The sequence below is a fragment of the Chiloscyllium plagiosum genome, unplaced genomic scaffold (assembly GCF_037043375.1).
Source record: "Chiloscyllium plagiosum isolate Xiang-an unplaced genomic scaffold, Cpla_swu_hap1 HiC_scaffold_35, whole genome shotgun sequence".
In the NCBI taxonomy this organism is placed as follows: Eukaryota; Metazoa; Chordata; class Chondrichthyes; order Orectolobiformes; family Hemiscylliidae; genus Chiloscyllium; species Chiloscyllium plagiosum.
Window position 1 is genome coordinate 12,911,875 of NW_028270173.1, and position 25,290 is coordinate 12,937,164.

At 50.3% G+C, this 25,290-nt stretch overlaps 1 protein-coding gene across 1 annotated transcript; it reads right to left on the minus strand.

The window, feature by feature from the left end:
* Nucleotides 1-640: 640 nt before the first annotated feature.
* Nucleotides 641-23,597, minus strand: cyp21a2 (cytochrome P450, family 21, subfamily A, polypeptide 2). The gene is made up of 10 exons (XM_043678380.2): nt 23,372-23,597; nt 21,248-21,337; nt 14,753-14,907; nt 13,654-13,749; nt 10,772-10,882; nt 8,921-9,007; nt 5,037-5,240; nt 2,826-2,995; nt 1,035-1,138; nt 641-900 (listed from the first exon to the last, which is right to left on the minus strand). Exons 1-10 carry the CDS (start codon nt 23,595-23,597, stop codon nt 641-643), a joined length of 1,503 nt encoding a protein of 500 aa, XP_043534315.2.
* Nucleotides 23,598-25,290: the final 1,693 nt, after the last annotated feature.

A 25,290-nucleotide genomic window follows, 5' to 3' on the forward strand; every position in this document is an offset into this window, starting at 1 on the left:
CCTCATCTTCCCACAGCCCAACCCTGACCCCCGCACCCTCCCACAGACCCACCCTGTCCCCCTCACCTTCCCCAGCCCCATCCTGACACCCTCGCCCTCTCCCAGCCCCACCCTGACCCCCTCACCTTCCACCAGCCCCATCCTGGCCCCCTCACCCTCCATCAGCCCCACCCTGACCTCCGCACCCTCCCACAGCCCCACTCTGACCCCCTCACCTTCCCCAAGCCCCACCCTGACCCCCCAGCCCCAACCTGACTCTCTCACCCTCCCCCAGCCCCACTCTGATGCACTCACCTTCCCCCAGCCCCACTCTGACCCCTGACCCAGCCCCTCTCTGTCCCCGAGCCCCTCCCCAACCCATTTGTGTTTCCCCCCACCCTGCCCCCAGCCCCTCTCTGTCCCCGAGCCTCTCCCCAACCCATTTGTGTTTCCCCCCACCCTGTCCCCAGCCCCTCTCTGTCCCCCAGCCTCTCTCTCTGTCCCCCCACCCTTCCCCTCAGCCCCTCTCTGTCCCCGAGCTCCTCTCTGCCCCCCCACCCTGCCCCCAGCCTCTCTCTCTGTCCCCTCACCCTGCCCCCCCCCCCCCCCCAAGTCCCTCTTGGTCTCTCCCTCTCTCTGCCCCAGGTCACAGTCCTGGCTGTTAGGTGTGATGGGGAGCTGGTCTGCGGACGATGGACACGAGGTAGGGTTTGACTTGAAGTACAGTCCCCAGCTGGCCGTCCAGATCGATGGGAACTCCCTCCACACCGGGCAGGAACTGGAACTCCTTCAGCAGGTAGCCCAGGAAGATGAAAAGCTCCACCCGTGCGAATGGTTCCCCCAGGCAGGTCCGGGCGCCCAGACTGAAGGACAACACACTCTGCATGGCCCTCTCAGGGTCAGCGGCCTCCAGGAATCGCTCTGTACAACACACAGAGTACAGACTCAGTGTTCATGCAAACCTGTGCTGATCTCTACTGGGCCAGTACCAATCCATTCATCACTGATCTGAAATCCACTAGTCCAGTCCCAATCCATACACTGACGCTCCTTACCTGGTCTGAAACGTGTGGGGTCTGTCCATTTGCTTTCGTCATGATGTGCTCCGAAGAGGTTGGGGATGACGTTGGTTCCTTTTGGAATGGAGTAACCTGCCACACTTCAGGGAAAAACACAAATGACACGGGTTTTCACAACGATGGCCCATTATGGGAATACACCCATTGTGTTGACAAAATCCGAGCAGTTCTAACTCTGACTGGTTCCCATTGGCTTCATGGAATGGGGCAGAAATTTTCCAGAATATTCTTCTCCTTTTTCTTTAGCCCTGAGATTTTTGATGTGAGATCACATGACTGGGTGGATCTTGTAGTAGGGTATTGGAGATGAGGGAGTTTATTTGTTTGAGATGCGATTAGAACAGCATTTATTGTCGGTGAGAAGGTGGTAGGGAGCTGCCCTCTTGAACTGTTTCAAACATGTGCAGTGGTGGACCCACACGGTCCTTCGTGCAGGAATCCTAGGATTTTGTTCCAGCAACAGTGAAAGAAGTTTCCCAGTCAGGATGGGGAGTGGCTTGGAGGGGAACTTGCAGGGGATGGTGTTCCCATATATCTGCTGCCCTTCTCCTTCTGGATGAAAATTGTTGTGGGTTTAGAAGGTGCAGTCTAAGACTCTTTGGTAACTTTCTGCCTTGCATCTTATAGATAGTGCACACTGCTGTTCTGAGCATCGGTGATTAGATTAGATTAGATTAGATTAGATTACCTACAGTGTGGAAACAGGCCCTTCGGCCCAACAAGTCCACACCGACCCGCCGAAGCGCAACCCACCCATACCCCTACATTTACCCCTTCACCTAACACTACGGGCAGTTCAGCATGCCCAATTCACCTGGCCTGCACATCTTTGGACTGTGGGAGGAAACCGGAGCACCCAGAGGAAACCCACGCAGACACAGGGAGAACGTGCAAACTCCACACAGTCAGTCGCCTGAGGCAGGAATTGAACCCGGGTCTCTGGCGCTGTGAGGCAGCAGTGCTAACCACCGTGGTGGAGGGAGTGAACGTTTATGGATGTGGTGCCAATCAAGAGAACTGCTTTGTCCTGGATTCCATAGATCATCTGTGGAATTCGCTACGCCAATGTGTAGTGGATGTTGGGACAGCGAGTAAATTTAAGGAGAAGTTAGATTTTTAAATGGTAATGGAGGGACATGGAGAAAAGGAAAGAAAATGGGAGTGAGGAACATATCATCAAATGGCAGAACACAACTCAATGGGCTGAATGGCCTAATTGTGCTCCTATATCTTGTGAACTTAGGGATCGTGTCAAGCTTCTTGAATGTTTTTGGAGCTGCTCTCTTCCAGGCAAGTGGGGAGTATTCCAAGACTCCTGACTTGTGCCTTGTGGACAGACTTAAGGGAGCTAGGAACTCTCTAGTTATGTTGCTGTGACTATCACGATGTGGTTCAGGCTTGATTGACAAATGGGGTTGTCCTGTCTGTACGATCTGAGCTCTGATATCTCAATAACACCAGGGTTTGATACTGACTCCATATCCACTCCATGACCATGACCAGGCTCCTGGCATATTATCCATCTCCAGCCCAGACACAGCTGATCTGGAGCTGGAAACTTTGTTCACTCCATTCTTGCCCCACCCTGTGTAATCGGCATCTTTTCTCATCAATGTTTTGTTGAAGGAAAGTTGAGCTGAACTGCACTTTCTCTCGAGCAGAATCTCAAGGTCGGATCAGCCCCCTCAGTCCTATGGGGAATAGGTGTCCAGACTAGCCCCGAGATTACAAGCGGAGTGGGGAGGGTGGGGCGTCTAGTTGTGTTACCTCGTGTCACAGGTCGTTCTGTGCATCACAGAGATAGGCACTACTGGTCTTAGCCTCAGGAGCTCAGCGATGGTGGCTGACAGGACCGGCAGCTTCCTCCTGTCAGAGTAGGCTGGATAACAATCTTCTCCAACCATTTCACAAATCTCCTTATAAATCCTGTCCTGGATCTGGAAGAGACAAGGAGGAACATGAGATGGTTTGTGTCAACATAGTAACCGCAAGTGACACATGCAGACCTGGTTACAGGGGTGGGATTGTGTTGGCATGGTAACCGTGAGTGACACACACAGACCTGGTTATGGGTGTGGGGTTGTGTTGACATGGTAACCATGAGTGACACACGCAGTCCTGGTTATGGGTGTGGGGTTGTGTCGACATGGTAATCGTGAGTGACAAGCAAACTTGGTTATGGGGATGGAATGGTTTCGATATGGTAACCATGAGTGACACACGCAGATCTGGTTGCTGAGTGGTGGGTTGTATTGACGTGGTAACCGTGAGTGACACACACAGACCTGATTACGGGAGTGGGATGGTGCCGACGTGGAAACCGAGAGTGACATACACAGACATGGTTACGGGAGTGGGATGGTGTTGACGTGGTAACCATGAGTGACACACAGACCTGGTTACAGGGGTGGGATGTAACTGTGAGTGACACACGCAGACCTGGTTACAGGGGTAGGATGTAACCGTGAGTGACACATGCAGACATGGTTACGAGAGTGGGATGGTGTTGACGAGGTAACCGTGAGTGACATACGCAGACATGGTTACGGGAGTGGGATGGTGTCAACATGGTAACCATGAGTGACACACAGACCTGGTTACAAGGGTGGGATGGTGTCGACATGGTAACCGTGAGTGACACGCAGACATGGTTACGGGAGTGGGATGGTGTTGACGTGGTAACCGTGAGTGACACACAGACATGGTTACGGGAGTGGGATGGTGTGACGTGTAAACCGTGAATGACACGCAGACATGGTTATGGGAGTGGGATGGTGTTGACGCGGTAACTGTGAGTGAGACATGCAGACCTGCTCATTCCAGATCTTAATCAAGTAAACCTTCCCTGAACAGTTTCCAATGCATGAATATCCTTTGGGAATACGGTGACCGGTACTAGGCACAGGAATGAATATGGTCTCACCAACGCCCTCTATTACTGAAGCATACCATCCCTACTCCTGCATTCAATTTCCTGCATTGAACCATAATATTCTGTGAGCTTCCCTGATTACTTGCTTTACCTGCAAACTAACCTTCTGCGATTCATCTACTGGGGCACCTAGATCTCTCTGCACCTGAGAGCTCTGCAACCTCTCACCAATTAGATGATGTGTTTCATTTTATTCTTTCTGCTAAAATGGAACATTTTGCACTTTCCCATATTGTACTCTGTTTACTCGATGTTTATTCCCTCACTTAACCCAGCTATACCGCTTGGCAGGATCCTTACGTTCTCCTCCCAACCCTCTTTCCTATCTATTACTTCAAATCAATGCCTATATCGCTAGTACTGTGTTACAGATCCCTCAGGAAGGTCCATGTTGGACATGGTATGGACTGGACCAATGGACAGTGAAAGCTGTGGCTGCAGCATGGTTTCTATCAGGGAGCTGGCACCTCTCTTACTGACTGTCACTGGTGTGCTGATTGGACACACACACCATTACACCTTCCATGGCCATCATGTCCGAGATAAAGACTTAGACAGAGAGTTACTGACTCAAAGCAATGACAGGACCCTCTGCACCACAAGACTGTCAGTAACAGAAACAGATCAGCCTTTACCCATTTAAATCAGTAACTTTACACGCCTCAACCAAATCTGCTGACTCGCTTTGGTTCCATACAAAACAACAACTCACCTACTCAATACCTCACCTGAGCTAAAACACTCAGCATCCTTGTAAACCTCCACTCCAGTGCAGTCATAACTCTCAGCACACTATTTTAACGTGTCTTAGCCACCACACTGTGGTAATAAGTGTCCTTGTGGATGAACTATGGGTGTTGTGAATTGCCACAGAGGCTGGGGGAAGAGTAGGATGCCAGGAACTGATGAAAGATTTCTGAGCCAAAAAGAATGTTGTCCCTCAGGTGATCCAGGGTGGGAAGGATTGGAGGTACTTCAGAAGCTAGCAGTGCTCGGTTTGAATGGTGGTTCCCGTGGTTAGACAGGGACAGCGAGATGACACTCACCTCCGGCCTGTGGATGAGGAAGGCGATGGCCCAGCTCAGTGTAGAAGATGTTGTTTCTGTCCCACCCACAAACAGGTCCACGATGACCATGTGAATGTGTTCCTCTGTGAGCTCCCCAAACTCTGCAGCACCTTCCTCCTGCTCCCAGAAATGCTTCATCAGTGCATCGGTGATATCGCGGACCTTGCCCTGCTGAAATGTCTCCTGCAACACAAAGCTTTCAATGTTATATCAGCATAGTCTGTCTGCACCCCGATCTCAGCCCATCTGCTCCAGACACTTGTCAGGGCCTGAATTATCAGAGGAAGAGTGTGCCGCAGGTGCGTGTCACTGTGTAACAGTCTGGGAGGAGTGTCCAGCAAGTCAGTATCGCTGTGTAACAGACTGGGAGGAGTGTGCAGCAGGTCAGTATCATGGTGTAACAGACTGGGAGGAGTGTGCGGCAGGTCAGTTTCACTGTGTAACAGACTGGGAGGAGTGTGCAGCAGGTCAGTGACACTGTGTAACAGACTGGGAGGAATATGCGGCCGGTCAGTGTCACTGTGTAACAGACTGGGAGGAATATGCGGCCGGTCAGTGTCACTGTGTAACAGACTGGGAGGAGTGTGCAGCAGGTCAGTGTCACTGTGTAACAGACTGGGAGGAGTGTGCGACAGGTCAGTGACACTGTGTAACAGACTGGGAGGGGTGTGCGGCAGGTCAGTGACACTGTGTAACAGACTGGGAGGAATATGCGGCCGGTCAGTGTCACAGTGTAACAGACTGGGAGGAGTGTGCAGCAGGTCAGTGTCACTGTGTAACAGACTGGGAGGAGTGTGCGGCAGGTGAGTATCACTGTGCAACAGACTGGGAGGAGTGTGCGGAAGGTCAGTGTCAATGGGTAACAGACTGGGAGGAGTGTGCGGCAGGTCCGTATCACTGTGTAACAGACTGGGAGGAGTGTGCGGCAGGTAAGTGTCACTGTGTAATAGACTGGGAGGAGTGTGCACCTGGTCAGTGTCTCTGTGTCACTGTGTAACAGACTGGGAGGAGTGAGCGGCCGGTAAGTGTCACTGTGTAACAGACTGGGAGGAGTTTGCAGCAGGTCAGTGTCACTGTGTAACAGACTGGGAGATGTGTGCGGCAGGTCAGTGTCACTGTGTAACAGACTGGGAGGAGTGTGCGGCAGGTCAGTGTCACTGTGTAACAGTCTGGGAGGAGTGTGCGGCAGGTTAATATCACTCTGTTACAGACTGGAACAAGTGTGCAGCAGGTCAGTGTCACTGTGTAACAGACCGGGAGGAGTGTGCAGCAGGTCAGTGTCACTGTGTAACAGTCTGTGAGGAGTGTGCAGCAGGTCAGTTTCACTGTGTAACAGACTGGGAAGAGTGCACGGCAGGTCAGTATCAATGTGCAACAGACTGGGAGCAGCGTGCAGCAGGTCAGTATCACTGTGTAACAGACTGGGAGGAGTGTGTAGCAGGTTAGTGTCACTGTGTCGCAGACTCGGAGGAGTGTGTAGCAGGTCAGTGTCACTGTGTAACAGACTGGGAGGAGTGTGCAGCAGGTCAGTATCGCTGTGTAACAGACTGGGAGGAGTGTGTAGCAGGTCAGTGTCACTGTGTAATAGACTGGGAGGAGTGTGCAGCAGGTCAGTGTCACTGTGTAACAGTCTGGGAGGAGTGTGCAGCAGGTCAGTTTCACTGTGTAACAGACTGGGAGGAGTGTGCAGCAGGTCAGTGTCACTGTGTAACAGACTGGGAGGAGTGTGCAGCAGGTCACTATAACTGTGTAACAGACTGGGAGGAGTGTGCAGCAGGTCACTATAACTGTGTAACAGACTGGGAGGAGTGTGCAGCAGGTCAGTGTCACTGTGTAACAGTCTGGGAGGAGTGTGCAGCAGGTCAGTTTCACTGTGTAATAGACTGGGTGGAGTGTGTTGCAGGTCAGTGTCACTGTGTAACAGACTGGGAGGTGTGTGTAGCAGGTCAGTATCACTGTGTAACAGACTGGGAGGAATATGCGGCCGGTCAGTGTCACTGTGTAACAGACTGGGAGGAGTGTGCGGCAGATCAGTATCACTGTGTAACAGACTGGAAGGAGTGTGTGGCAGGTGAGTATCACTGTGTAACAGATTGGGAGGAGAGTGCGGCAGGTCAGTGTCACTGTGTAACAGACTGGGAGGAGAGTGCGGCAGGTCAGTATCACTGTGTAACAGATTGGGAGGAGTGTGCAGCAGGTCAGTGTCACTGTGTAACAGACTGGGAGGAGAGTGCGGCAGATCAGTATCACTGTGTAACAGACTGGGAGGAGTGTGCAGCAGGTGAGTATCACTGTGTAACAGATTGGGAGGAGAGTGCGGCAGGTCAGTATCACTGTGTAACAGACTGGGAGGAGTGTGCAGCAGGTCAGTGTCACTGTGTAACAGACTGGGAGGAGTGTGCGGCAGGTCAGTTTCACTGTGTAACAAACTGGGAGGAGTGTGCAGCAGGTCAGTGTCACTGTATAACAGACTGGGAGGAGAGTGCGGCAGGTCAGTGTCACTGTGTAACAGACTGGGAGGAGTGTGCAGCAGGTCAGTGTCACTGTGTAACAGACTGGGAGGAGTGTGCGGCAGGTCAGTGTCACTGTGTAACAGACTGGGAGGAGTGTGCGGCAGGTCAGTGTCACTGTTTAACAGACTGGGAGGAGTGTGCGGCAGGTCAGTGTCACTGTGTAACAGACTGGGAGGAGTGAGTGGCCGGTAAGTGTCACTGTGTAACAGACTGGGAGGAGTTTGCAGCTGGTCAGTATCACTGTGTAACAGACTGGGAGGAGTGTGCGGCAGGTCAGTGTCACTGTGTAACAGACTGGGAGATGTGTGCGACAGGTCAGTGTCACTGTGTAACAGACTGGAAGGAGTGTGAGGCAGGTCAGTGTCACTGTGTAACAGACTGGGAGGAGTGTGCGGCAGGTCAGTATCACCGTGTAATAGACTGGGTGGAGTGATTTGCAGGTCAGTGTCACTGTGTAACAGACTGGGAGGTGTGTGCAGCAGGTCAGTGTCACTGTGTAACAGACTGGGAGGAGTGTGCGGCAGGTCAGTGTCACTGTGTAACAGATTGGGAGGAGTGTGCGGCAGGTCAGTATCACTGTGTAATAGACTGGGTGGAGTGTGCAGCTGGTCAGTGTCTCTGTGTCACTGTGTAACAGACTGGGAGGAGTTTGCAGCTGGTCAGTGTCACTGTGTAACAGACTGGGAGGAGTGTGCGGCAGGTCAGTGTCACTGTGTAACAGACTGGGAGATGTGTGCGGCAGGTCAGTGTCACTTTGTAACAGACTGGAAGAAGTGTGCGGCAGGTCAGTATCTCTGTGTAACAGACTGGGAGAAGTGTGCGGCAGGTCAGTATCATTGTGTAACAGACTGGAACAAGTGTGCAGCAGGTCAGTGTCACTGTGTAACAGACCGGGAGGAGTGTGAGGCAGGTTAGTATCACTGTGTCATAGACTGGGAGGAGTATACAGCAGGTCAATGTCACTGTGTAACAGACTAGGAAGAGTGCACGGCAGGTCAGTATCAATGTGCAACAGACTGGGAGCAGTGTGCAGCAGGTCAGTGTCACTGTGTTACAGACTGGAACGTGTGTGCAGCAGGTCAGTGTTGCTGTAACAGTATCACTGTGCAAGAGACTGGGAGTGCTGAACTGTATAAAGGAAGACAGTACCTGCCCGTATTGGAAACCGTCCAAAACAATTCCTCTCACGCTCCCTCTGTGTGGGTGAAGTGAAGTGTGATGTGAGAACCCATCGACCTGCCTCCCTGCACAGCCCATCGACAACGTGGGCTTTTCGGAAATCTTTGCTGAGCTTTTCCCAGCCAATATGTAATATTCCTCACTGGATAGTTGTGAAATGTACTCACTTACCTTGTGTCTCTCAATCTGCTGTCTCACGAAGGAATCTCGTGTCTTCACTTCCTTCAGGAACGCCTTCCAAGTGTAGTTAGGAAAATACTAATGGGAAGGAACAGGAAAAACTGCAGCATTCCTTGATGCTGATCATCATAACAATAACCCGTGTTTTTCACGGGATGTCAGTGCATGGCAGCTGCAGTGTTGTGTTGGGATGAAGGTAAAACCCGGGGATTTCCGACTGGAAAGGAACCTCATTTATTGGTGAGTGCCACAATTGAGCCACTACTCGTTACGTGCATCAGTGAGTCCTATCCCGGGACTGACAGTTCTGCAGACCCAGCCCTGGGTCTGCTTTGTAAAGGGGCTCAGGCGATGAGTTCCTGTTGGACAGGCCATTGCCTGTTACCATGGCAACTCATACTCACTGAGGAGATTAATTACTGATTCCGCATGGAATGCATCAGGGTTTGGACAGACAGCTTGCCCAGCAACGAGGCACTCATCCCTCCAAGCCAGCTCCACTGTGTACAACAGAGCCCAGATTCCTCATTCCATTTGGAACCCAGTCACAATAGGAGATTCCTGGGGGTTGGACTTTTGGAATGGTGGCATGGTGGCTCAGTGGTTAGCACTGCTGTCTAATAGCGCCAGGGACGCCGGTTCGATTCCAGCCTTGGGTGACTGTCTGTGTGCAGTTTGCACATATTCCCCGTGTCTGTGTGGGTTTTACTCCAGTTCCCTCCCACAATCCAAAGATGTGCAAGCTTGATGGATTGGCCATGCTAAATTGCTCATTTTTTGTTCAGGGATGTGTAGGTTAGGTGCATTAGTCAGGCGTAAACATAGAGTAATAGACAATTTGTCTGGGTGGGATATTCGTCAGAGGGTTGGTGTTGACTTGTTGGGCCGAATGATCTTTGATCATTGCTGGAGACCTTGGCTTGTGACCGACTGCAGGGCTGTGGGTAATGTGGACAGGCACAGAGAGACTTTGTGGGGACTTTGTACTGAGGTGGTGTCAAGGTGTCACGGAAAGATGCACAAACTTCCCGACAATATTTTACCCCAGATCTTTCAAGCACCGCCTGGTCCCTACAAAGGGGAGATGATACCATGAACCCATCTCTGAATTTAACACAACAGTCTGAGTGGGAACAAATCACCCTCAGGCCTGACAGTCTGCCTGTCAAGGAGAAGGGGAACAGAGTTTGAAAAATATCCCTTCAGTCTCATAGGGACAAAATCCTAGAATGTCCTCCATCATGGGCACTGTGAGTGCCCCGACACCTGTCTTGACTGCAGTGGTTCAAGAAGGCAACTGACTGCCATGTGTTCTCAGGTAATAATGGATGAGCATTGAATAATGGCCCAGTCATTGGTGCCCAACTCAACTCATCTCATTCAAATAATAGGCAGTCAATGCCAAATGTTCTCTCCATCAAATTCTCACTGCATAGAGAAACACCATTAGGGGTATTGAGGTATTACAGACCTTGGGCTAGGCCTAGAAGAGTGGCAGTGACTGAGGTGGGCGGCATGGTGGCACAGTGGTTAGCACTGCTGCCTCACAGCGCCAGAGACCCGGGTTCAATTCCCGCCTCAGGCAACTGTCTGTGTGGAGTTTGCACATTCTCCCCGTGTCTGCGTGGGTTTCCTCTGGGTGCTCTGGTTTCCTCCCACAGTCCAAAAACAAAATGTGCAGGTTAGGTAAATTGGCCATGCTAAATTGCCCATAGTGTTAGGTGAAGGGGTAAATGTAGGGGAATGGACCTGGGTGGGTTGCTCTTCGGAGGGTCGTTGTGGACTGTTGGGCCAAAGGGCCTGTTTCCACACTATAAGTAATCTAATCTCTATTGAGCGTACCTGGAGGATGGGAAACATATCGAGAAGAGTGATGGACGGAGACTTCCAGAGCCTGACCACCTCCACCAGGCAGTCATGTATAACCCGAAGATCAGGATCATCCCTCTCGTACTGAAATCAGATCAAACAATGAGAAAGATCCCGTGAACAGTGACAGATTACAACTGAGGTCACCATGCGTGATCACAATGACCAGTTCAATCTGATTGTCCTCAGTTCCAATTTCTCATCTTTCCATTTGACTCAATGTTATTCCCTCAATGATTAAATATTTCTCTCTCTCTGAACGTACGTAACAAACCAATCTCTCCAGCCCTATGCAGATGAGAATTCCACAGATTCACTACCCTCTGAGAAATAAAATCTCTCTTTATCTCTGTCTTGAATTATTCTGAAATTTAATCTGCGGCTTTCCCCATCTCCCCGTCAGGTCCCGTAGGTTTCTATCTGTTTCAATGATGTCGCCTCTTATTCTTCTAAACTCCAATTGGTACAAAGGCCCAACCTCTATAACCCCTGCTCATAAGACAGTCCCTGCCGAATTGGTGTCAGTCCAGTGAACCTTCTCTGCACTGCCTCTAATGCCAGTATGTCTTCATCTAGATAAGGGGCCCAAAACTGTTCCCTGTATTCCAGCTGTGGTCTGATTAATGCCTGGTATATTTTTAGCAGAAGCTCCCTCCTTTCTATTCCATGTGCCCTGCCTATTACCTGCTGAACATTTTTGCTAGATTCATGCATGAGGACTCCTCTGTTCTGTAGCTTTCTCCATTTGAATAATATTCAGCTCCTCTATTCCTGCCAAAATGCATTAGTCACAATTTCCCCACCTCCCCCCGCGCCCCCAAATCTGCTAAATGCAGCATGACAACCCAGATCTGAAACTCAATGAAATGTTCATGTTCGACATTTTAGGTTTGTTAATTTAATGAGTAATGCAGGAAAACTGATTCCTCGCAATTATTATATAATGGCCACCTTGGTGCATTAAGACCTGATCCTACATTGTCTGTTTATGTTACTGGTGAAGACCTTTATCAGAAGGTTTTAGACGTCAAAAGAAGTTAAATTCTGATAGTGCAATAGATAATTTTGTGTCAAAGGTCTTTTTCAAATGTGGCTTAGAACCTTCTGTGATCTTTTCTTTTCGATTATCGAGTTCTGATTGAATGAGTTAACCTCACCATCCCTCGATTCAAATCCTTATAGCCACCTGTGTGAGTGAATCTTCCTTTTCATGCCAAATCTTTGTAAAAATACTTTTGCAACATTGACGAGATGTCTGGATGAACACTTACAAGGACACATTAGGCCAAGGATCATGTGCAGCTAAATGGCATTATTGTAGGTTGATGTATTAGTCAACATCAACAGAGGGGGCTGAAGGGCCTGTTTCTACGTTGTATGTCACTGTGACTCTATATTAGCGTAGGTGGTCACAGTGATCCACCCTGAAACCGTGGGTTATCACAGTGATCCACACCAACCCTGTGGGTGATCGCAGTGATCCACCCTGCTCTGTGGGTGATCACAGTGATCCACACTAAATCCTGTGGGTGATCGCAGTGGTCCACCCTGCTCTGTGGGTGATCACAGTGATCCACACTAAATCCTGTGGGTGATCGCAGTGATCCACCCTGCTCTGTGGGTGATCACAGTGATCCGCACCAACCCTGTGGGTGATCGCAGTGATCCACCCTGCTCTGTGGGTGATCACAGTGATCCGCACCAACCCTGTGGGTGATTGCAGTGATCCACCCTGCTCTGTGGGTGATCACAGTGATCCGCACCAACCCTGTGGGTGATCGCAATGATCCACCCTGCTCTGTGGGTGATCACAGTGATCCGCACCAACCCTGCGGGTGATCGCAGTGATCCACCCTGCTCTGTGGGTGATCACAGTGATCCGCACCAACCCTGCGGGTGATCGCAGTGATCCACCCTGCTCTGTGGGTGATCACAGTGATCCGCACTAAATCCTGTGGGTGATCACAGTGATCCACCCTGACCCCATGGACGATCACAGTGATCCACCCTGACCCTGCGGGTGAATTGAAAGTGTTGATTTCCCAATTATTTCTGCCCTTGTGCAAAACAAAATGAAATTTCTTTGGTGAAGCTCATCATGGATGTCCATCAGTGTTCACTTCATAAAAGGTTGTGAGCCAGAGAAAGCCTCAAACTCAGGGAACACTCGATTCTCCCATAATCACCTCATCTTCCACTTCAGGACCTTACAGCCTTCAACATTGAGCTGAACAATTTCAGAGCCTGAACAGCCCCTTCCATGTCTATGACCCATCCCCTAATCCCAGGTCCCTTCAGCACAGCCAACCCATTTTCACCCGCTGACCAGCTTCATTCTCACTGAGTTCACTTCTCCTCTTCCCTGGCTTACCATCACTAATCCCTCTCTCTCTCTCTCTCTCTCTCTCACACTCTCACTCAGGCACTGTCTCCACCTATCCACTCTTCCTCCCACTGCCACCAACATACCTACCATCCTTTCTCAACTTCTGACCCTGAAGAACAGTCAGCCCAGACTCGAACTGTTAACTCTGTTTTTCTCTCTCTCTCTCTACAAGACACTGTCAGACTCTTGGAGTTTCTCCAGCGTTTCAACGTTTGTATTTGCCGTGGCTCTCTGCTGCTGACATTCCAATCTCTGATCTGCTGGGAGATGAGGAGCACAGGCCAGGGGAAGCTCGGAGAGGAGGGTTTCCATGGTAACCAGCAGCACAAATCCCGAGGTTAGCCCTCCCGGTCCCTCTCTCACCTCCAAGGATGGACCTACCAAGTGGGCAGCACTTGAATGTGCCGGGGGGACCTTTATTGAATGCAGAACGCAATGAAATGGCGACTGGACCTTTCCAAACATTTACCTCTGTGCCAAAGATCAGGGAGGAGATGACATTGCAGGTGGAGATGGAGAAGTCTCTCGAGGTGTCCACCGGTGACCCCATGTAGCTCTGGAAAGCCTGTGGGGGGGCCAATGATAAAGATGATTGAGAGAGTATCCTCCTCCAGCCGGCCCTCAGTTAAATATAAGCGAGCTAAGTTGTGTGAAATCTAAGTCATATCTACAGTACATGAACTGAACGATACACAGATTGATAACTCTGGAAGGTAAACTTCAGATTTGAAATGTTCAACCCGAACATTTGTTTCCATCTATTGCTAAAAATAGACTCCATTCATTCAGTGGATGTTGACTTCTAGGATTGGTTCCCTCAGTAATGTACCATCCCTTGTTGGTCTCTGCAGTTTACGACACCCAGCCCAACCCCTCCACCATCTGTCTGACCTGGTCATCCTGCTACAGAAAGGATATTGTTCGAGAGGGTGCAGAAAAGATTTGGAAGGATGCGATTGGAAATGAAAGGTTTGAGTTATAAGGTGCGGCTGAATAAGCTGGAACTTTTTTTCTCTGGAGTGTCAGAAGCTGAGGGTTGACCCAATACAGGTTTATAAAATCCTGAGGGGCTTAAATAAGACTACTAGCAAAGGTCATTGCCCCAGGGTAGGGGAGTTCAAAAACTAGAGGGCATGGTTTAAGGTGAAGGGGAAAGACTTAAAGGGACCAGAGGGTGGTTCGTATGTGGAATGACTGCCAGAGGAAATGGCAGATACAGTTACAACATCTAAAAGACAGGAACGTGAATAGAAAAGCTACGAGGTATATCAGCCAAACACAGGTGGACTTGAAACGTTAGCTTGCTGTCTCTGCATGGATGCTGCCTGACCTGCTGTGATCTCCAGCATTGGTTGTATGTAGTAAAAATTCCAGCATCTGCAGTGATTTTCTTCCTGTAGGTGAGACTAGTTCAGTTTAGGAAATCCGGTCAGTATGGACTATTTGGACCGAAGGGCCAGTTTCTGTGATGTATGACTCTATGAGCCAGCCCTTCTCCCCCCACATCCCATCCTCTGTTGTCCCATCCCACATCTTCCCGCCCCGGGCCCGAATGTTCCCCGTTGTACCTTGCACAGTTTCCGAGCTTCCCGTTCCACCACCGGCTCGAGGTGAGAGATCCGACCCCTCTGGATGGCACTGTGGGCGAGCTTCTTCTCCAGCTTCCAGACGCTGGTGTAATCTCCCAGGGACAGGTCCTTCCCACCGAATGAGATGGTGTTTCCTGGGACAGACGGCTGCAGCTTTAGGTGACAGGTTTAGGGTACCTGGGACCGAGACAGTGCACCACCCCCACCCCCGCCAAAACACACACCCATTCAACACCCTGCCCCACCCCCATCCAATACCTGTCCCTCCACCCCATCCAATACCCCGCCTCAACCCCCATCCAACATCCCAACCCAATCCCATCCAACACCACACACCCCATCCCCCATCCAATACCCACCCACACCCCCCATTCAACACGCTGCCCCCATCCCCCCATCAAAACCCCACCCCTACAGTCCCCATCCAACATCCAACACTCCCCTCCCCATCCAACACCCCGCCACATCCCCCTCCATCACCCTACCCCATCCAACACCCCACCCCATCCCCCTCCAACACCCTGCCCCATCCCCCTCCAACACCCTACCCCCATCCAACACCCCACCACATCCCCCTCCAACACCCTACCCCCCACACCCCATCCAACACCCCCCACCCCTTCATCCAACACCTCACCAACACCCCTCATTCAAAACCTCACCAACACCCCCATCCAACATCCCCCTTCCCATCCAAAACCCCTCCAACAACCCCCATCCAACACACCACCCTCACCCCATCCAACACCCCACCCCCATCCCCACATCCAACACCCCTCCAACAACCCCCATCCAACACACCCCATCCAACACCTCACCCATCCCCCATCCAATACCCCGCCTCCATCCCTCACCAACACCCCTTATATAACACCTCACCAACACCCCCATCCAACACTCTACTCCCCCTTCCAATACCCCCTTCCCATCCAACAATCCCCATCCAACACACCCCATCCAACACCCCACCCATCCCCTATCCAATACCCCATCTCCATCCCCCTCCAACACCCTACCTTCCATCCCCCATCCAACACTCTACTCCCCACCCCCCCATCCAACACCCCACCCCATCCAACATCTCAACACCCCACCCCCATCCAACATCTCAACAACTCCCCCATCCAACACCCCACCAATGCCCCCATCCAACACCCCACCCCATCCAACACCCCACCAAACCCCCATCCAAAACCCTACCCCCATCCCCCCATCCAATACCCCACCAACACACCCCATCCAACACCCCACCCCCACCCCATTCAACACCCTGCCCCTGCCCCTATCCAACACCCCCATCTCCCATCCAACACCCTGCCCACACTCCCCATCCAATCTCCCACCCACTCCACCTCCCCATCCAATAGCGATTACAGAGACATCGGTTAGGGATGGACAGGACTGGTAGTTCAGTGTTCCAGGATATAGATGCTATAGGAAGGCAAGAGAGAAGGGCAATGATGTTTTTGATGAGGAAAAATATCACAGCAGTGCTTAGAGATGGGGTTTGTCCAGTAAACCAAATGTGTGGAACTGAGAAATAAGAAGGGGGTGATCACTTTATGGGATTGTACTCTAGGCCTCTCTATAGTCAGTGAGAAATCAGCGAACAAATTTGCAGAGTTTGCAGGTTGAATAATAGGGTTGTAATGGGAGGGGATTTTAACTTTCCAAACATAGATTGGGACTACCATAGTGTTAAGTGCTTGGGTGGAGGACAATTTAAGTGTGCTCAAGAAACTTTCTCAATCAATACGAAAATGGCCGTACTCGAGAAGGGGCATAACTGAACCTCTTCTTGGAAAATAAGGCACAGCAAGTGACCCAGGTTTTAATTGAGGAGTACTTTGGACCAGCAATCATTATTCTGTTATCTTTTAAGTACAGGAAGTCCCTGGGTTACGAACATCTAGCTGACAAATGTCCCGTACTTGCGAACCGATCTCTGGCTTCTCATTTTTAAAAATTATTTATAAAATCCGAGTTACCTACAATGTTTCATCCTAATGAGTAGGTGGACTAATTAGCCTGTATGTGTTCCCACTTATGCACAAATTCAGCTTACAAACAGCGGAAAAAACAAACTCGTTCGTAACCTGGGAACTTCTTGTAGTTAAGGAAAAGGATAGGCCTAGGCCACAAGTTAAAGTTCTAAACTGGGGCAAGGTCAGTTTTGATGGTATTAGAGAGGAACTTTCAAAAGTTGATTGGGGGAGGCTGTTAACAGGCAAAGTGACATCTGGCAAGTGGGAGACTTTCAAAACTCAGACCGTGAGAGTTCAGGGCGAATATGTTCCTGTTGGTGTGTAGGGCAAGGCTGGTAGGAGTCGGGAACACTGGATGACTCGAGGTTTGAGGGTCTGGTCAAGAAAAAGAAAGAAGCAGGCATCGACAGCTGGGATTGAGTGAGTCCCTTGAAGAGTACGGGGCAATAGGAATACACTTCAGAGGGAAATCGGGAGGGCACAAAGGGGACATATGAAAGCTTTGGCATATAAGGTTGAGGAGAATCCAAAGAGATTCTACAAAGATATTAAGGCCCAAGAATAACTAGGGAGAGAATAGGGTCCCTTAAAGATCAGCAAGGCCATCAATGTGTTGAACCACAAGGGACGGGTGAGATCCTAAATGAATATTTTGCATCAGTATTTACTGTATAGAAAGATATGGTAGCTCGTGAACTTGGGGTAAATAAATAGTGATGTCTCGAGAAGAGTTCACATTTCAGAAGAATATGTGCTGCAGATCTTAAAATGTGTAAATGTAGGTACGTCCCTGGGGCCTGATCAAGTGTATCCCGGGACACTGTGGGAAGCTGGGGAAAATGTTGTGGAATCTCCTAGCAGAGAAACCTGTATAATCGACAGGGCGAGGTGGAGGAAGACAGGAGGGTGCCTAATGTGGTGCCATTATTATTAATGAAAGGCTGCAAGGAAAAGTCAGGGAACTGTAGACCGATGAGATGTGTGTCACTGGTGGGTACTTTGTTGGAGGGAATTCTGAGATAAAGGGTTTACATGCATTTGGAAAGGCAAGGACTGTTTAGGGATAGTCAGCATGGCTTTGTCCAGGAGACACCATATTTCACAAACTTGATTGAAGAGGTGACAAAGAAGATGGATGAAGACTGAGCAGTGGTCATTGTCTACATGGACTTTAGCAAGGCGTTCAACAAGCCTCTGCACAGTAAACTGGTTAGTAAGGTCAGATCACATGGGATCAGGGAGAGCTAGCCAATTGGATATAAAATAGGCTTGACAGTAGGAGACAGATGGTTGTTGTTCATCTGTGAGCAGGAGTGTCCCACAAGGCTGGGTGCACTGTTGTTTGTCATTTAAATGAGCAATTTGGATTAGGATACAGGAGCACAGTCATTACGTTTGTGGATGGCGCCAAAAGTGGTAATATGCTGGACAGTGAAGAAGGTTATCTAAGAGTGCAACAGGGTCTTGATCAACTGGGTCAATGCACTAAGGAATAGCAGATGGAGTTTAGTGCAGATAAAGGCAAGGTGTTGCATTTTGGTAAGACAAATCAGGGCAGGACTTACACAGTTAAAAGGAGAGACTGGATAGGCTGGGATCTTTATCCATGAAGCATTGGAGGCTGAGGGGCGATCTTATAAAGGTTTATGAAATCATGCGAGACACAGACAGGGTAAAGTTAGGAGAGTCCAAAACTAGAGGGCATAGGTTTAAGGTGAGAGAGGAAAAATATAAAAGAGTGCTGATAGGCAGCCTTTTTCACACAGAAGAGTTAGACTTTTTAGATTAGATTAGATTACATTACAGTGTGGAAACAGGCCCTTCGGCCCAACAATTCCACACCAACTCGCAACCCACCCCTACATTTACCCCTTATCTAACACTACGGGCAATTTAGTATGGCCAATTCACCTGACCTGCACATCTTTGGACTGTGGGAGGAAACCGGAGCACCCGGAGGAAACCCACGCAGACACGGGGAGAACGTGCAAACTCCACAGAGTCAGTCGCCTGAGGCAGGAATTGAACCCGGGTCTCTGGCGCTGTGAGGCAGCAGTGCTAACCACTGTGCCACCGTGCCACCCCGTTGTCCGTGTATGGAATGAGCTGCTGGAGGAAGTGGTATAATGCTGGGTACAATGACATTTAAAAGACATCTGAACGGATGCATGGACAGAAAGGCTTTAGAGGGGTATGTTCAAATGCAGGAAAACAGGACTACAGAGGAACCTCGAATTTCCGAGGGACACAGGCAGGGAGTATTTCATTTGGTTAATTGAATTCTGGATAATCGAATGCCGGATTGTTTAGCCAAGCATCGGGACATTGTGATCTTGCCAGAGAATCCGATATTTGGATAATTGAATGCCGGATAATCAAGGTTCTTCTGTAGATTAGTTTGGGAAACTTGTTCAGCATGGACAGGTTGAGCTGAAGGGTCTGTTTCCATACAATATAACTCTGACTCTATGACAAATGGCAAAGGGGGAGACAAGAGGGAAGAGAAAGTAGGAAAGGAGTAGTGAGAAGCAGGAAGTGGGGAGTGGGGAGACAGATAGATCCTTGACTGTTCCAGGCCTTACCCCAGGGTGGGGGGAGAGAGACAGACCCTCGACTGATCCAGGCCTTACCCAGGGTGGGGGGAGAGAGGCAGACCCTTGACTGATCCAGGCCTTACCCAGGGTGGGGGGAGAAGGCAGACCCTCGACTGATCCAGGCCTTATTCAGGATAAAGGGGAGAGATTCAGACCCTCAACTGATCTCGGCCTTACTCAGGGTGGGGAGAAGAGAAGAGAAGAGACAGAGCCCAGACTGACCCAGGCCATACCCAAGGTGGGGGAAGAGAGACAGAGCCCAGACTGATTCAGGCCTTACTCAGGGTGAGGGGGGAGGGACGGACCCTCGACTGATCCAGGCCTTACCCAAGGTTAGGTGGTGAGGGGGATGAAAGACAGAGCCCAGACTGATCCAGGCTTACCCAGTGTGGGGGCAGAGACAGAGCCCAGACTGATCCTGGCCTTACCCAGGGTAAGGGGGACAGAGACAGAGCCAAGATTGATCCCAGCCTTACCCAGAGTGAGAGGGGGAGACAGAGCCCAAACTGACCCAGGCCTCACCCAGGGTGAGAGGGAGATACAGAGCCCAGACTGATCCAGGCCTTACCCAGGGTGAGAAGGAGAGACAGAGCCCAGACTGACCCAGGCCTTATCCAGGTTGAGAGGGAGAGACAGAGCCCAGACTGATCCAGGCCTTATTCAGGGTGAGAGGGGGAGACAGAGCCCAAACTGATCCAGGCCTTATTCAGGATGAGGGGAGGGAAGACAGAGGCCAGACTGACCAAGACCTTACCCAGAGGACGAGACAGAGCCCAGACTGATCCAGGCCTTACCCAGGGTGAGAGGGGTAGACAGAGCCCAGACTGACACAGGCCTTACGCAGGGTGAGAAGGAGAGACAGAGCCCAGACTGACCCAGCCCTTACCCAGAGTGAGAGGGAGAGACAGAGCCCAGACTGATCCAGGCCTTACCCAGAGGACGAGACAGAGTCCAGACTGATCCAGGCCTTACTCAGGGTGAGAGGGGTAGACAGAGCCAGACTGACCCAGGCCTTACCCAGGGTGAGAAGGAGAAACAGAGCCCAGACTGACCCAGGCCTTACCCAGAGTGAGAGGGAGAGACAGAGCCCAGACTGATCCAGGCCTTACTCAGGGTGAGAGGGGGAGACAGAGCCCAGACTGATCCAGGCCTTACTCAGGGTGAGGGGAGGGGAGACAGAGCCCAGACTGACCCAGGCCTTATTCAGAGTGAGAGGGAGAGACAGAGCCCAGACTGATCCAGGCCTTACCAGTGTGAGAGGGGCAGTCAGAGCTCAGACTGATCCAGGCCTTGCTCAGGGTGAGGGGAGGGGAGACAGAGCCCAGACTGACCCAGGCCTTATCCAGGGTGAGAGGGAGAGACAGAGCCCAGAATTATGCAGGCCTTACCCAGGGTGGAGGCAGAGACAGAGCCCAGACTGATCCAGATCTTACCCAGGGTGGGGGCAGAGACAGAGCCCAGACTGATCCAGGCCTTACCCAGGGTGGGGGCAGAGACAGAGCCCAGACTGATCCCGGCCTTACCCAGGGTGGGCACAGAGAGAGCCCAGACTGACCCAGGCCTTACCCAGGGTGGGGGGACAGAGACAGAACCTGGACTGATCCAGGCCTTACCCAGGGTGGGGGGAGGGGAGACAGTGCCCAGATTGATCCATGCCTTATCCAGAGTGGGGTGAGGGGAGACAGAGCCCCACTGATCCAGGCCTTACCTGGGACAGTGGGGGATGGGGCGGTGCGTTTGGAATTCTCACTGATCTGACTGAGTTACCCTTTCATTTCCCCCTTTTAAGGATTCAGTCGCTCTGTGGTGTGAGAAACTGAAGCTGTTGTGAAAACCCTGCATGAGCTAAAGGGACCAGCCTTCAGACAGCACAGTGTCTGAATTCGGCCCAGTACCTGTAAAGGTCTCGGGCCTCCCAGCAAACTCAGACGATCTCTTCAGCAGTGCCTCCTTAATCAGTTCCGTGTTGTTCAGGACCACGATTTCTGAAAACGAGTGGAAATTTCTTTGTATTTCCAATGTTGATTTTTATAGCACATTTTCCGCAAAGTAATAGGCCACTGAACCTGCTGGGGGGATCAGTGGGGCGTCTGTGCTGCACTTAAATCTGCTCCCATCTGATTACCTTCCACCTCACTGGCATGCCCCATCCCTCCTGAGCTCACTCTTGCATTTATGAAACTTCCCTGAAATGTATTCCGACAGTCCGTCACTCCTAGTGCCTGTGCTGACAGTTCCCACATTCCCCTCACTCTCTGGTATACAGCTTTCCCCTGAAATCCCGTACAGTTACTTCTTTTATTTGCTGCTCTCTCCTGCTTGGATCGACCTTCACAAGTAGAAACTTGCTGACTGACACTACTCACGTTCAACTCTTAACCTCCTCTCGGTCACCTCTAATCTGCACCTCCCCTCCCCCCTCCCACCTCCTCACCTCCACCAGTCTGAGATCTCTGCAGCAGTGGGTAATGTCCCTGCCCCTGAGCCAGAGGTTTCCTGTTCAGGATCCATCCAGGCCTGAATGGCCTGTAAGACAGCCTTGTCTTTTAGACAGTCAGATCCCTCTCTGTACTGACCTGTAGCTCCTTTCCATACTCCACTGCATGTCAGCGGTAAGAACAGAGATGCTCTCAGTTGGACACATGGTAACAGTAAAGACTCTGCCGTAACAGTATAGGCTACACCATTCTTTGGGCCTTACCACAGAGTCTCTTGGTGGTGTGGCATTGGCCGGGGCACTAGGCTGGAAGCCAGACCATTGCCAGTTCCTAACCCATCCCAGCTCAGCTCTCTCTGCAGTGAAGATTACAGTCTAGTGACCCACACGTACCCTCTGCCAGTCACTGAAGAATAAGAAACCCCTGTCTTTCATCATAACTGCTGTGTTCTGTTAGAATCATAGAATGATACAATCCCCGCAAAGTGGAAACAGGCCATTTGGCCCATCAGGTTCACACCAACCCCACTGAACAGCATCCTGTCCAGGCCCATCCACCTACTCTATCCCCGTAACCTTGCATTTCCCACAGCCAATCCCGCTAACCTGCACATCTTTAGACTGTGAGAGGAAACCAGAGCAACCGGAGGAACCCCACGTAGACACGAGGAGAAGGTGCAAACTCCACACAGAGGGTGGAATCGAACCCAGGTTCCTGGCATCTGTTTGTCCCCAACCACTCAGCTATTGTGTCACTCCTCTTGTCAATCAAGGTTTAACAGCAAGTTTCACCATCACTTCGCTTCACTTCAACCCAATTCCTCAAGCGAGATAGGATTTGAAAGGCCTGAATTAACAATGTACATTGAACAGCAACTATCTCGTCCTCAGAACTGGTTCCAAATTGCTTACCGATTCTAAGTTGCATCAGGTCTTAGTAGAACAATTTACACTGATAAAAACGTTTTTATTACATTGACTATGAACATGTTGCTATTTGTTAGCACAACCACACACATACAGATGTTGAAACATTCAGGCACACTACAGATGCAGGCACACATACAGATTGGCACAGACATATATGCACAGACAAAGAAAGACATACAAATACAGAAACATACAGACACACAGACACATATACAGATGAACACACAGACATACATACAGATTCAGACACACAGACACACATGTGCAGAAGCACAGAGGCACATGCACATAGATGCACAGCTACACAGATCCACACAGATATAAAGATACACACACAGAGACACATGCAGAATGCACACAGACACAAGCACACACAGGTACACACAAATGCACACTTAGCCACATTGGTAAACACACATACATGTAGACACACACATGCACATCCAGACGCGCACACCTGTGCACATGGGCATAGACACATACACACATACAAATGCACACAAACAAAGATGCGCATGTACACACACATATTCCTATTTATGTTCACACTCTAATCAGGTTACGTTTTGTGACTTATTGTGCCTATAAATCGTTCCGTGTTAGTAGATTCCCCCTCCACTAAGACTCTCCCATAACTCCCTCACTGACTGACCTTCTCTCCATGCCCTCAGTCTGTAGATTGGCCCAAATCTCTTGGCCAGTTCAGTCAGGTGGACATGGAGACGTGGCTGCCTGAGGTCCTTCAGGTTTCCTAGGAACGGCAGTGCAGGTGGCCCAGGGAGCTTCCTTTGGTTTTGCTGCTTCTGGAAACTTCCGCGTCTCCAGAACCTCAGGAGCAGTAGGAGAGAGATTACACTGAGCAGGAATACAGTGACCATACTGTGATCTGGCCAGTTCTGGCAGCAGCTGAGGACTGGCGTGAGATGGATCTGATACAGGAGCAAATCTCAGTGTCCTTCACACTGAAAGGCTCAGTTCTCTCCGGCTGCAGGCTGAGGGACAAGCAGAGCAGATTTATGTTGCTGTCCCACATCCCAAAAAGCCCTCCCTCATTCTCTTAGCTCACGCCACATCCCTCAGTGTCTCTTTCACCCATCAGTCTCGAGTAACCCAATCCCTTACCAAACCAAGTCTACCAGTGAGATTCTCACATTCCATATGGTAGCTTTAAACAATTTCATTATTCTGTCCTTAATTTGTCTGCATCCTTTATTCATGTGCAGTAAGAGCTGGACAATATCCAAGCTTGGGTTAAGCATTTGTACCAAATAAGTGTCAAACAATGATCAGCTCAAACAAGAGAGAATCCAATCATCAGTCTTTGATGGTCACTGAATCACCCAGTATCAATATCTTTCAGAGAAGTATATCAATGGGGTTACCACTGACTAGAAACTGAATAATCTATGTACAAGAGCAGTTTAGGAATTCTGAGGCAATAATTCACTTCCTGACTTCCCAAAATCTGTTAACCATCCACAATGCACAAGTCAGCACTGGGAAGCAATGCTCCCCATTTGTCTGGATGAGTGCAGCTCCAGCAACGCTCAAGCAATTTGATACTATTGAGTACCCTGTTTGATTGGCACATCATCTAACCCCTTCAACATTCATTCCCTGAACGATCAATGCAAAGTAACAGCAATGTGTGTACCAGCTCAAAGGCATTCGCCAAGGCTGCTTCCACACACACAGCCACTACCATCATGAAGGGCAATGGCAGCAGATACATGGGACACCACTCCCCTGTAAGTTCCTCTCCAAGCCCCTCACATCCTGGCTTAGGGAGGTGATGGCCTAGTGGTATTATCACTAGACTATTAATCCAGGGAGCCAGGTAATGTTCTGGGAAACCAGGTTCGAAACTTGCCATGGCAGATGGTTACATTTGAATTCAATAAAAATCTGAAATTAAGGGTCTAGTGGTGATCATGAAACCATGATCAGTTGTTGGGAAAAGACCAAATTGGGTCACTGGTGTCCTTTAGGGAAGGAACCTGCCATCCTTACCCAGGCTGGCCTACATGTGGCTCCAGACCCACAACAATGTAGCTGACTCTTAACTGCCTTCTGGGCAATTAGGAATGGGCCCAGCCAGCAATGTCCACATGCCGTGAATAAATGTTAAAAATATCTAATATGCCACCGTTCCTTTAATGTCACTGGGTTAAAATCCTGGAACTCCCTGCTAACGGAATATGGGTCTCCCAGCAGCATGTGCAGCAGATCATGAAGGCAACTCACTGTCCACTTCCCAAGGGTAACTAGGAGATGGGTATTAAATGCTGGCATCCCCATGTCTCCCAGATCCTACGAAAGGATAAATACAAAAGGAGGAAAAGAGCACAGAGAGCAGGATAAATGACAGGCTGGGTTGGACTGCAAGTGTGTCATTGTGCAGAGCACAGTGAGAGAGAGCCTGCTGTGTTGTGGGCACAAGGTGCCACTGGCGATAACAAAGATCAGTTGGTACAAGGGCAAGAGGACTGGCATCTTCATGCTCCTGGTTAGAACACATGTTGAGAGAGGAAAAAAAGAGTGGTGGCTGGGTAAGTGTTGATTAAATGAGTA